A 13,883-nucleotide genomic window follows, 5' to 3' on the forward strand; every position below is an offset into this window, starting at 1 on the left:
TTATCACACGGTTTTAACCTTATTCCATCAGATAACTCTACTGTACGTTTTAGCATTTTAAAATTTACATGCCCCAAACGCCTATGCAATAAATGGATACATTCATTATGCGGCTTTATATTGTTAAATACAGTCTGTGCCTCCCCTTTCTTACTTATTTCCAAATATGTATTATACATTTGAGTTGAAATTTTGTTAAGACATTTGGAGCTGGTGAAGCGGGTAGTTGTCTATTTGCACCCCTGTATAGCAAGATATAGCAAACAAATTTATGCAATATCTCTATCCATAACTTTAGTACATAAATGATTCAAATCAATCTTCTCATGTTACAATGCCAACATTAGTATTTTGAGGCAAGGATGAAATAAACCAGATGAGCACAATAGACAATATTTTGATTATTTTATTGTTACTCTCTATATACATAATTTTGTAAATGGAGAAAATGTATTTAAATAGCTTAACATATCAGAGTCATAAAAAACACATCTCAACTAAGATAAAAATATGCACATTATATACATTAAATAATCTGAAAATATTTAATGGTTAACATGATAATTTTTAACATTTTGATTCAATTATTTTCCCTAATTGTAACAGATACTTTTTGGGAGTGTATTAATGCCCATACCAATACCCAGGTTGCAGCAATATGGACCACCTATTGTTGTGTGATATGCACATAACCCGTTCTTACCATTGCTTACAGAATTGTTAATAAAGTATATCTTTCCCACAACTGTAGACTTAATTAGACACAAAAGACACAACAAATATATACACATCAAAATTAAAAGGAACACATCAGAGTGAGCACAACTTGAATACTGTTTAAAATATTTGCTTCCAGAATACTATGTCAACACCTCACCTTAATTAAATCATAATTAAGTCATAAATTAAATAACGTATCAAGATTTGGGGGGCCTACCACACAAATTTCTGATAAAAATGAATGGCATTTATTATTTTTTTCAAATGTAAAGAAGACATTATTAACAGAATTTGAAATATTATGAACAATCTTCAACAGAATTCATTACAAAAATAAAAAACCTGCTTTGCTTTCTAGCTAAGGTGCTCCTGAATATTTTTCTATGATACAGAACTCCAATCACCATTAACTTTTGTTAGAAGTTACATCAGCTGGATATACTATGTAATAGGGCAAATGTATGTGTATGGTGTATATCTCTGTGCTTCAATTGTGGCAAGGAAGATACATTAGCATTGGAATATAATATTTTCAGTTGCTACTTGTATATTAATATGCATATTCATTACTCACAACTGCATACAAATATTCCAGCCTCTGGATAATTAGCAAAAGACAGTCACTTCATACTATATTTGTTTTTTAAGGTCAGGCAAAACATTTGTTTCAAATTACTTTGTACCACCTAAATACTAACACTGCTGTTTAAGTAATGAATAATTAAGGAATGTGTTTTTTCATCGATATCAAAGCTAATGACTTTTGCTCAAAAGTTCTAAATAAATAAATAAATAAATAAAATGAATATAAGCAGAATAAAAACTTGGTTATAAACATTAATTTATTCAAATTATTATCTGGTTTCATATAAAAATCTTTACTATTTCAGACATTCATTTAAACAAGACTAGCCACAAAAGCAGATTTAAGATTTGAACTTCCCTATGAAAAATCCAATCTACAACCTAGTCCACACATGCATCATCAACTGTCTCTAAGCTAGAATGTAATGACTTCTTGGAATGCTGTAACTTTCTCTAGGCTATGTTAAACAGTGTAGGTTTAAGGCTCCTGGCTGCAACTAGAAGCATAATCAAAAAGGAAAACCTACCTCAACTCAACCAACTACTTGGATTCAACCCAAAAGATAGACAATCAGTAAGGATACAAATCTTATCTCCTTAATGGCACATCTGTTTTAATGTAGTAAACATTTTGTATTTACAAAAAAAATACTAAAAAAGTGCTTAATCTCAATTTGTAAAAGTACCCAAATCTTTACCATGAAATCTAATTTGCCACCCACCCTGCATCCTTTCTTGTTCAGAGCAACTGCAAATGTTTTGTGGTGCCAAAGGAACTACTGATTTAACAGCCTAATTTATTAATACAACCTGAGTATGTGCAGCACAGCAACATCAATAGTACATTCCTCAAATGGTGCTAAAATGAAACTAGGATAATGTTTTTATCAGGTAGCTATTGGTTACTGAATTAAAACAAAATCTGATCAAAAACATCCCAATATTTTGCTGTGACAAAAAGAGACAATGCAATAGAGTTAAAGGCATATTTTAAAGTAACACCTAGTGGTTTGAGACCGTTTGACACTCAACCACGGAGGTTCCATTTGAGAAAATTTACCTTTGGGATACATAAATATTTGAACCTGAACTTTTCTGAAATTTGTTTGAAGTCTAAATTAGAATTCAAAAAGAGAAGTAGCCCTCCGATAAAATATCAGACCACACAAAAACTGTACAACATTTTTAAAAAGGGGGGCTTCAAATGACCTTATGGGATGTATGAAATGATTAAAATAATCAAAATACTGCTCAAAGGAAAGTTGCAAAATAAATCCAGTGCATAACAAATCACACAATATACAATAACACAAAATAAACCCCTATCACAAGGGCAGCACTATTAACAGGCTGACTTGTTTCCTTATGATTAAAGACAACAGTATCAGATCTGCAATCAGTGAGGACAGCATGCCCCCTATTATTAAGACCATTGTTTCGATTGTTCACAAAAGCCACTAGTTATTCAGTGCATCAATACAAGGTCATGTAATTTCTGGCAAGCTCCCCCTTGGTCCCAGACTTGTCTACTTCAGGTTTTGTGAAAGTGACATTCTGATTCAGAGAACTGAATGTTTCTTCCACTGCAGTGATGACATCTCAAGGACAAATTCACATGGCAAGAAAGCCTAGCTGTGAAGGCTGTTGCAGAAGACCCTTGAGGAGTTGTTATCAGAGGCAAGCTGTGGATGGCAATGTAGAAAGACAGGCTTCTGTTATATCCTTTTTAAATCAGAAGAAATCATTCCATTGCACCACTTTATCTTAGCAATTCAGGCCCAGGCCTGTCCAATGATCTGGCACCATTAAAAAGTACTTATCCATTGCTTCACAAAATCTAGTACGGTACAATTCTGGAGACACCACAGTTGGCATTTTACCTAATAATGCAAATGAAGAAAAAGACATTAGACATTAGCACATATTTCATAATCTCAGTAGCTTAACATGGTAAACCATTATGTCAGTATGCAAAAGATCCTTGAAAATGTTATAATAAAGAATACTTTAAAATATCTAGCATTTGGCAGCTGGGAAAGGCGGAAAATGCTATCAATATTGATTACAAAAACCTTTTGGACCTACCTTGTCCTCCTAAGATCCCTGTTGACTTCACCACCATTTCAAGTTTTTTATCCCAAGTAAATGTGCGAATGTAATCTAATGTTTTTAAAAAAGTACATAGCATTAGGTAATTACACAAAGAACACTTTGGTAAAATAGGATACATTTATTGTCTTTTCCTAGGCGTTATGAGATTGCAATCAAATTCTAGTAGTTTGCCAAAATGCCTTTTAAAGTATAAATTATACTTAAACTATACATTTTATACAGTAACAATTCATTATACTCAAGGGATACTCAGAGAAGTTTTCTCCAGTGCATTCTTCTGCCCTTCATTAAAATAAAACATGTTTTTCAATGGACAACAAAGATGAACCCAACCCTGAAAGACTAAGACTTCCATTTTACAACATAGCCACCACAAGGAGACTGTTCCTCAGGGTTCTATATTGAGGATTCAGATATTTAACGCCTACCTTTTTTTTGTAAAGAGTGGGCTCTAAGGAATTTGATATACAGAACCAGAATTTGAAGGATTTAACAAATGTTAACTGAAGAAATATGTGTTTTGAGTTAAATGAAACAAACTATCAAAATGTATATTATTAAGCTAGATCTTGAGTACATTGCTATAATCTAACTACAATCACCTAGCACCCCCCTCCCCCAAAGCTACTGACATCTCAGTCCCAAACTTATGGCCACTGCAACACCCCCAAGGTTGTTTGCCCTTACAGCTGAGTGCAGCAACCCTACAGTGACACTCCCCCTGGGTCCCCATAGGCCTTGGGCCTGCTTCATATCCCACCAGGCCCCATACTCTCTTCCTCACTTACCTTTCAAAGATCTCGGGAGCTGCAGAGCTTGGGTTAGGGAAGGACAGGTTGCTCTGTTGCACTAGGTGTCATGATCCCAGAAGTGGCCACTTTTGGGACATCTGCATTGAATTATGGCCACTTGGAAAATGGCAGCCACTTCTGGGATTGTGCCACATGATCCAGCAACAGAGCGGCTTTCTTTGCTTCACTAACCCAATCTCCGGAGCTCCAGAGATCTTTGAAAGACAAGTCCAGAATAGGTGTCATGGAGTGAGGGTGTGTGTGGGAGGGTCTGGTGGGATGGGAAGCAGGACCAAGGCCTCTGGGGACCTCAAGGGGTGGAATAAAGAGCAAAGGATGCCTCAGGAATTGAGGATGGCCTCGAGAGGCCTAGGGCAGGGCCTGTGCTAGACCTTCCAGGACTTATTTCAGGGCCTGAGGCAATTCACGCTCTGCTTCATGATTTACTTGTTTAATGACTGTATTAGGAAAAGCAGGATGGGGATGTGTGTCGGGAGGTGATCATGTGGGCATTTCACTTAACAGCCATCATGACTTCTGTGTCATGTGCAGGCTCCATTTCAGTTGTGAGTCAAGGATTACCTATATTTGACTGAAGTATTGTCAAGACTGGTTTACAACATAACATCTAGAGAATTATTTTTCACTCCATCACTTTCCTTGTAACACTTTTTGATGTAATAGAGATAGTCAAGTTATAGGCCACAACTGATCTAAGCAGAGTATCAGCCAATCCAAATAATACGCCTTATGTAAATCAACTGTTTATGGACAATCACATCTTGGTAATTTGCAGACAAAGGTAACATACCAATAATTCCAACAACAAGTTCATTAGTAGTATCATCCCTGCCTACGAGAAGAGAATAATCAATGATGAGGTGGCTGGAGAGGAAGTAAGAATCGCTGTGGATGGAAGCCTTCAACACAGCCTTGGAGTGAGAACGGATATACAAGGGATTATCACGCACCAACTTCAACAAATTTTCATCCAGCAGAACCACATCACAACTTTCTTTTCCTGTATCTGTTTTCACATTTCTATTTCGCAGAGATCCTTTCAGGTCAAAAACCTAATAGTAAAAAGAAACAATATATTAATTTAACAGATGAAGCTTTTTGTTTCAGAATTCTAAATTCAAAAGGCAAAACTAATTTCTGGCTAATTTGTGTGATTTTAAAAAATCTGTACTATACATATTACAGACATTGTAATTTATAAGCTTGGCAAATTTTTAAAAAGCATAACTTCGTGAGAACAGCAGTGTGTAAATTTAATATTTTAATAAATAAATCTAATTCCCACTCATGTTAGATTTAATATTGTACTAATTGTAACAACTGTCTAAAAAAACTAAAAGCTCACATGGCTACTTCTGGTACCGCAAAATCCTTCATTTAGAGCTTATTTAAATCTCTGTTAGATTATCAGTACAATCAGTACTGGTTATGTTTATGTCTTCACTGATAAAATGATCAGAACATTTCTTGGTAAAAATTAGATTCCTGGCATCTACAGTATTTCCCCCACAGCAATGGGGAGACTGGTTCAGTCCATCCTTCAGTGTTCTGCAATTACCAATAATTAGGGAGCAGATACACCCCTGCTTCAATGTGGGAAAGTGCTATTGTACCCATAATCCTACTTGCTCTTTGGTAATGAAGGCAGCAAAAAGGGCTTATTTCATTGCTTCACTGCTTTCACCAGAAGCCTCAAGTAGTGATTCAACAGAACTGTTCTAAATAATTCTGGGATCAGTTTATTCCAGTCAATTTTACTTTTCAATAGTCACACTTCTGCTAGGATAGATTTTCAGAACATTTTAAGGATAGAACTGTGATTGTTACAGGTGGCAGCCAGGAACCAAGTATTCAATGCCTGCTTGATCAAGTTCATAAGATCAGTTCCACTTTTTTCAGTCTAAAAATGTGGACCCAGATGCTTGTAGTGATTTATTTGATCAAGTTTTCCTTTGTCCATGGATTGCTGCATGCATCATTTCATGAAGGGATAATGGCTGCTGCCTTTAAAGGGGCAACTGAATGAACCTTCCTGAAAAGAAAAGAAACTCTCTGTCCCAAAGGAATACAAACGTTGCTCAATTTATACAGCAGCAGTAAACTTGACTACATGCCCATTTGGGGAAAACTGAGTTTTCAGATCTATTCTACCTTGAATTCCAGCCTGGTTACAGGGCAGAAGAGGCTTTGGTCACTTTGACCTTCTCTGACGTGGGGCAGAGAATATAACACCTCAATTCTACCACTTCTCAAGGTATTCTTGCAGAACATCCCATAGATTTAGGGCACTTTCAGTCAGTATTTCTATTCCTCTCTATGTGAGGGATTCCAGTGAACAGTATTGGCAATCTTATTATGGGGAATCTCAAAGAATCATCCTCTTTCTAGTGCTGTTCAGGTCTACATGAAGCCATGTGATGTGGTTATTAAAGGATTTGGAGGATATGCTAATCATAGTAAGAGTTACTTCTCTGATTGAGGTGAGGCCTTGCATAAGCCAATCTGTCCTTAACTGCAATAGTGAACTGGAAGAACTAAAACTAAAACCTAACAAAAGAACTAAGGGTAAGTGGTTCCTGAGTCCAGAAATTAAGAAAATGGTCTGCTTTAGTGAAGGACATATTCCTCTGCAGAAACCCAGTTGCAGTTAGGAATATTCTCAAATCCCGCATTGTCATTAGAGGAGCAGGTGATCTTTATATCTAGGAATGCTGACTGTCAACTTAGAATGGTATCCCAACTCTGCCCCTTCCTGGTCAGAGAAAATTTGGCCAGAATGATTCATACATTGGTAACCTCCAGAATGGATTACCCTAATATATTCTAAGTGATGTTGCCCTTGTAAAAACCACTTAATGATTCAATGCAAAAAGCAGTAGATAAGCAACTTTAATAAAACTTTTAATACACTATATCAAGGTAGGGCACGTCAAAACTTCCCATTAAAACAATTAAACTGGAACAAAATTTCCCGGTGGAGATGCAGAGCAAAACATTGCCGGTATTCTCAATATCGCAAAATTCTCAAATATAACATTGCTATTGAAAGCAATAGTCTTATTAAATCTTTCGGTGGGAAAAAACACAGCAACCAAGAAGAAAGACAACACTTTCCATTTCTGTAACAGAACACTTATTCACCTGAGCCATTTTTCTGCCATAGAAGAGGTTTTCCATGACTAGCAGATCAAGCTTCTTTTCTGTGTTGTTCTGAGAGTTTTTATAGCCTATTCGATAAACTCCAAGAATTTTGGCCAAAGCTGTGGGTTTCTGAAACAAAGTGTTAATGTATTCATCAGTTGCTCAAGGTTCTACTCCCCAATGCAAATGTTTACCTAGATTTAGTAAGAGAGAATATAGACACAAGTTAAAAAAAATACAAAGAACTATACAATGTCACCAATGTCTTTTTTCAAAAAGCACTCTCAGTTGATGTCATTCAAAGATAAGTCAGTAAATAAGTAAACAAGCTGTTTCTTTCTGTCCCATATTTCTATTTAATCCTGATGCTTCATTCTTGGTTTTAAAGGCAAGGGATAAAATATTCCACAAATCTGACCTTTTATTGTCTCTTTTATTCATTAAACAAGAAACTCAGTCAACTAAACATTTAAAAATGTATTACAAATACCAGTGACTGGTGCTAATGGTTGATACAGGTTGCTGTCAGCGTCTTAGGTATCAACCAAGTATCTTCTTAAAATATGCAATGTTCCAAGTAGTGCATTTTGTTTTTGCAATTCCGCTGGTGTTATTGCAGGAAGCTGCAATCTCTTGATGTGTTTTGTAAAGTTCTTGGACATGGTACCAAGTACCCCGATAACAATGGGTATCACTGTTACATCTTTCATCCATAATTGTGTAGTTTCGATGGCCAGGTCGTGATATTTCATGATTTTTTTCCAGTTCTTTTTCTTTGACTCTGGTGTCTCCTGGTACAGCGATATCAATAAAATTGTACACTTCGGCCCTCAACAACTATGATATCTGGCGTATTGTGTTCCAAATGGTGATTGCCTGTATTCAAAAGTCCCACAAGATCTTCACCATCTCATTTTCGACAGCTTTTTTTACTTTATGTTCCCATGGCTTTTCAGATACAGGTAGGGCGTATTTTTTCATAATGACGAGTGGATTAATTTAGCAACTCGATCATGTCTATCTTTGTGGTCAGTTTGCGTGATTTTGCTATTATTATTATTATTATTATTATTATTATTATTATTATTGATGCAATTTCCTTTGTTATATGTAAAATGTCCATATCCACAATGGCAGTGTACTGTCTGGTACTGTCTCTCAGTTTTATCATATAATTATGTTAATGTCAAACCTTATAAACATCACATTTGTCACCATTATCTTCCAAAGTCTATTAATCATATTTCTTTATCCTAATTATTCAACGTTCATTATTTAATTACATACTTCATTTTTAAATTTCTAACTTCTACTTCTATTTTCAAACCATTGATAAAATAGTTCCCAAGTTAAAAAGTATTCTGTTTTTTCCTTATCCTTAATCTTCAAAGTTAATCTATCCATTTGAGCACATTCTAATATTTTCTTAATTACATTTTTATCTGTAGGTATATTTTCATTTTTCTAACTTTATGCATACAGAATTCTTGCTGCTGTTATCACATGTAAAATTAAATATGTAGAATACCTAACAAAAATATTTCTGGTTTTAAGTTTATTTGTTGTTTTATCATTCCTTCTAGCCACTGTTTTATTTTTAACTAATATTTTTTTGCCATAGAAAAAGTCCACCACGTATGATAATAAGAACCAGGTAGCTGTTTGCATTTCCAACATTTGGGAGATGTTTGAAACATCTTTGCCATTCTTGCTGGTGGCAAATGCCACCTATAAAACATTTTATAAAGGTTTTCTTTATAGGCTGTTGACATTGTCAATTTATAATTTCTTTTCTAAAGTTTTTGCCATTTATCCAATTCTATAGTGTATCCAAAAATTTTAGACCATACTATCCTTTTACTTGTTCTTCTTCCATTTTAAAGTTTAATAAGTAGCTATATTTTTTTATTAATTTATTATCTGTCCCTAAAAATATCTGGTCTAGTTCTGAAGAGGAATTAAAATTGAAACAAGAACTGGAAAATCAAGGAATTGATTTGGCTTGGTGGCCACGTATTTGCATGAGTGGCCACCAAGCCAAAAAATTCCTTGATTTTCCAGTTCTTGTTTCGATTTTAATTCCCCTTGTTCATTTAGGATACCTTTATATCTTGTGATTTTTCCCAGTTCAACAACATTTGGATGTATTAGTGCTTCCATTGTGGATAGCCAGATCAGTATTTTCATGTAATGTTTCTCTTTAATTCTTTCCCATATTGAAAACAAAGCTTTTCTAATATAATATCTTTGAAAATATCTATGTATTTTATTATTCCCATACCACATAAATGCATGCCACCGCAATTGTAAAACATGTCCTTCTAAAATCAATACTATTTTGTTTCTCAAATTTATCTATTCTTTCACCCATGTAAGCACTGAGGCCTGGTGGTATAGTTCCCAATCGGGTAACCCAAATTCCCCCTTATTTTTAGCTTCTTGTAGCATTTTCAGTTTTATTCTTGCTTTTTTCTCTTGCCAAAAAAACCCTTCAAAATCAATTTGTTTAAAGCCTCAAAGAACTTTTTTTCTATTTTTATCAGAATTGTTTGAAACAAAAATAATAGCTTTGGTAAAATATTCATTTTTATTGTAGCAATTCTTCCTACCATCGACTACTGTAGATTTTTCCATATCTAACTTTATTTGTTGTATTAATTTAAGATAATAATTTTCTTTAATAGTATCTTGCTATTAACCAGATTGCTAAATATTTTACTTTTTTTAGTTATCTGGGTGCCCATCTTGTCCATCAATTCATTTTTCTGTTTATTTGTAACACAAATGTTACCTTTTGTTGAACTGCATTAGTAATGTATGTGAAGTAATGCGGGGCAAAGTCGAGGAAGGACTGGACTTCCAGGCGAGGCATTTGTTTCAAGATGAATCGGTCATCTAAAGAAGAAAATATGTTGATTTGTTGCATAGTTACGAAGACATAACTATGCAATTCCTTCAAACGTCATCAGTGAAAATGGTACCACCATTTCTCTGATTCAAGTTTTACCTCTAGCTACTGATAGCTAGAGTCGTAGTTCACATGCCTTAACAAGGAAGAGCCCATGTCCATCAGGTATTGAGAAGTTAGCTACCTTCCGTCACGTAAAAAGCAGCTCCTGATTTCCCTCCTCTTGCCTGCCAAGGCAGTGAGTGAGAGAGAGAATGGATAAAATCTTCTTCACTACTTCCAAGAATTACTTCACGCATTTTGTGGAACTCCCCCGCATAGTAAATCCTGCAGTAAAACTTGGCATTAGCATCAGAGAATTCTGCAAAAACACACAAAATAAATATTTTATTTTTTAATGAATTAAATAAAGGAAGCTCCATTTTCTAGATGAGATGCTTACATTATTTTCCTAACTCAGACTGGGAGATGATCTATATTCTTCATCAGAACTTTTTTATTTCAACTGCGCAATAGCAATCTGCAGTATGTGAGTGTATGTATACAAAGAGAGAAACAAATACATAGCTATATTTTCCCTTTTTTAAATAATCAAATTTCAAACTCCAGGTAACCTAAATACATACCCAAAATCTCAATCTAGTCACTCTCTTCTTTTTAAAGATTATCTCATTGTTATACCAGGGGTGTCAAACTAAGGCCCGTGGGCCAAATCCAGCCCATGATGTGGCCAAATCCAACCCACATGGCCATACTGGAAACTGTAAGGATCCGTTCCGCCTCACTTTGGCTCAGCCCACGCCATCCCGGCATGCGTGCATGTGCACAAGCCCATGTGTTGCCGCGTGCAGAGCAACTAAAGTAGCTTGTGGGACTACAGTTAAAAAAAATAGTTCAGACCTTCCAACCCCATGAGATTTTTTTTTTTAAGGAGAAGTTGGAAAGTCTGAAGTATTTTTTTTTACTGTAGTCCCACAGACTACTTTAGTTGCTCTGCACAAGGCGGTGGCAAAAGGAGTTGGAAATGTTAGTGAAGAGGGATGTGGTTGCCCTGGGTGGCGGGTATGTGTGTGAGAGTTTGGCCTGGCTGACCTGGCTGAAGGGCCCTCAGTGGGGCGGGGCGGGTGGGGCAGCTCTGCAGTGCTTCCTCACTCGGCTGAAGGCTCCATTCAGCCTCCAAACAATAAGGCTGGCCGTGGAATCAGAATTGGCTGGGTGTAGGAACCAATGCCGCCCATGGCCCTGGTGCGCTGCTCACTTATCTGGGCCAGCCTTGCTGTTTGGAGGCTGAATGGAGTCTTCAACTGAGCAAGCACTGTGGGGCCAAGGCCCTTCACACCCACATCCAGCCCGCCAGAGTTCGCTGTGCTGGGACAGGAATGAGACCCTGTCCCACGGAGCCTGCTGTTGCTTGGGAAGGGAGAACAAGGAGGAGAAGAACAGTGAGGCTTTGTGCCACCTGGCCAGGCAGGGAGCAGGTCAGGCGGTGCTGACTGGTGATTGGGGAGGGGGCAATCATTAGGTGGCTGCCACTGCTTCAGTGGGGAGGACGAGGAGAAAAACGGTTCCTGCCCTCTTCCCCTGCCCCTGCCAGCAGCTTAAATGCTCCAACTAAAGCAGGGATTGTAGGCTCTCTCTCTCATACAAACACACACACACACACACACAGAATTTGGAGAGTCCCCCTCCACTCTCTGTCTCTCTCTCTTTGCAGCGGCAGTTGCGGCGCTTCAGTGCCTGGCTGGCACGGCGCTCAAGTAAGTTGGTGGGGTGTGTGGTGGGGGCTCCACTCAACCGCCCTGCCTTGCTTCGTACTCCACCCCCCACTACCTCACTGCTCAGGTGGCTCCTGCCGCCCACACTGCTGCCAGAAGATTGGCTGAATATCACTCTTTCTCTCTCATACAAACACACACAAAGAGAGTTTGGAGAGCCCTCCTCCTCTCTCTCTCTCTCTCTCTCTCTCTGACCCACACACTTTGCTTTCCCGCGCGACCTGTCTAAGGAGGGCGAGCGTAGAGGGAGTAGTAGCTGGCCACATCTGCCCTGGCTATGAACAGCCCGGCCCCCAAAGTCAACCATAATCCAGATGTGGCCCTCAATGAAATTGAGTTTGACACCCCTGGTTATACAAAGAGTTTGGTGGCATTGGAATCTACAGTGCCTTATAAAAGCAGTTTTGAAAAACAGCTGTGGGCAGGTTAGATCAAGCTAAATAGAAACACTGTTTTAGGTACTAATACAGATTACATATTCCTACAGTCAAAGGAAACACAAAGCTGTGAATAGTTGGGGGAAAATTAAATGATTCAATTATTGGGAAGCATGCATAAAATATTATTAAGGAATGGAAGAATGTATAATATATAGAATGCACCTAGTGAACTACCTTTAGTTGTTCAAAAAAATGTAACACAATGAATACAGGCTTGGAGTTACAATTAAGAATCAGAACACTGCCAGTAAGACTGCAAAGCATCATCCACAAGTTATTTATTTTAGCACTACACAGCAGCAAGGCCTAAACTTTTAAAGAGGAAGAAACAAGATTGCAAAATGTAAAAAACATAGGAACTTTAGGAAGTTGTCTTACACTGTCTCAGTCTACTGATGCATGTACCCGATATTCTCTAAAATGGATTAGTTATGGCCTGCCAGGATTACAGAAGAATTTTTTTTCCAGGAGATTATGGAAATTGGGACTTTGTTCAGGCAAAAGATGTTTTTGGTGATTGAGCTATAGACCTGAGGTTCCTTTTATTCATGAAAAAATGGCCAAGTATGGAAGGGGGAAAGTATTATTTGTCATATAATACATAGTCATTTATTATAATTGCAATTAAAAAGTATGAAAAGGAATCTCAGTATTTGCAGAACTGAACTGTTTGTACTCATTCCTTTTCTTCTTACTCCACTGCATTTTTTAGAAATGATTTGGAAATATAATCATGTGAGTGAGTGTGGGGTTTGCTCCCTACTTATATACAATAGCTTGCCTTGCCTGTGTTGGTGGGGTACAGTTTCTCCTAGTAGTTCCTGGATTAGGGTATTCTTTTCTGCCTGATGGTTTGCCTGGTGTTAATATATGCTTATCTGTGTTGGCTGCAGGAGAGAAGGACTTCGTTTTCTTCTTAGCTTTTCTCCAAATGGTTCTCAAATAGCACAGTGCTGTTTTTCAAATTGTGCGCAGCCTCCTTGTGAAATTTCAGAAGGCCTCAGAAACCTTCTGAAGCATTGCAAAAAGAGAATTCACTAATTATACGCTATCTGAAGTACACCACAAATGACTTGGGTATAAGGCCTGGCAAGCCAGTAGTCAGGGCACACCTCGTTAACGCTAGGAAAAAAGGTTATGAAGTATGTCAGGGTGGATCTGGTTGGGCCTGCAGAATGTGTGGGCTTTGTGCTGTGAGGGCTGGCTGTGATACATGGTTGAGGTGTCACTGGTGGAGCAAGATCTGAAGTGTGGTAGCAATTGGTGTGTGGTAGCAATTGGCTGAGACTTCTGAAGTTCCCATGCCTATATTTTAGTCTCAGTGCCTCTGCCACTGAGGAGTGCCATTGTGTAAGGTACCTAACAGGGAGCTGAAATGCCCCTGTGATCA

The 13,883-nt window shown here is 37.4% G+C and overlaps 1 protein-coding gene across 5 annotated transcripts in view; it reads right to left on the reverse strand.

Annotated features, from left to right (window-relative positions):
• Positions 1-391: 391 nt before the first annotated feature.
• The window catches only part of PIKFYVE (phosphoinositide kinase, FYVE-type zinc finger containing), a 108,870-nt gene continuing 95,378 nt past the window's right edge, over positions 392-13,883 (reverse strand). For all 5 annotated transcript variants that reach the window (XM_087919653.1, XM_087919652.1, XM_026707762.2 and 2 more), the window contains 6 exons: positions 10,463-10,639; positions 10,162-10,265; positions 7,371-7,499; positions 5,020-5,281; positions 3,391-3,465; positions 392-3,185 (listed from right to left, as the gene is read on the reverse strand). In XM_087919653.1, coding sequence (XP_087775779.1) covers positions 3,070-3,185; positions 3,391-3,465; positions 5,020-5,281; positions 7,371-7,499; positions 10,162-10,265; positions 10,463-10,639 — 863 coding nt within the window. In that variant the 3' untranslated portion in view covers positions 392-3,069. The remainder of the gene's footprint in view (positions 3,186-3,390; positions 3,466-5,019; positions 5,282-7,370; positions 7,500-10,161; positions 10,266-10,462; positions 10,640-13,883) is intronic.

The sequence above is a fragment of the Pseudonaja textilis genome, chromosome 1 (genome assembly GCF_049901715.1).
Source record: "Pseudonaja textilis isolate UNSWEBS1 chromosome 1, rPseTex1.2, whole genome shotgun sequence".
NCBI classification, from domain to species: Eukaryota; Metazoa; Chordata; class Lepidosauria; order Squamata; family Elapidae; genus Pseudonaja; species Pseudonaja textilis.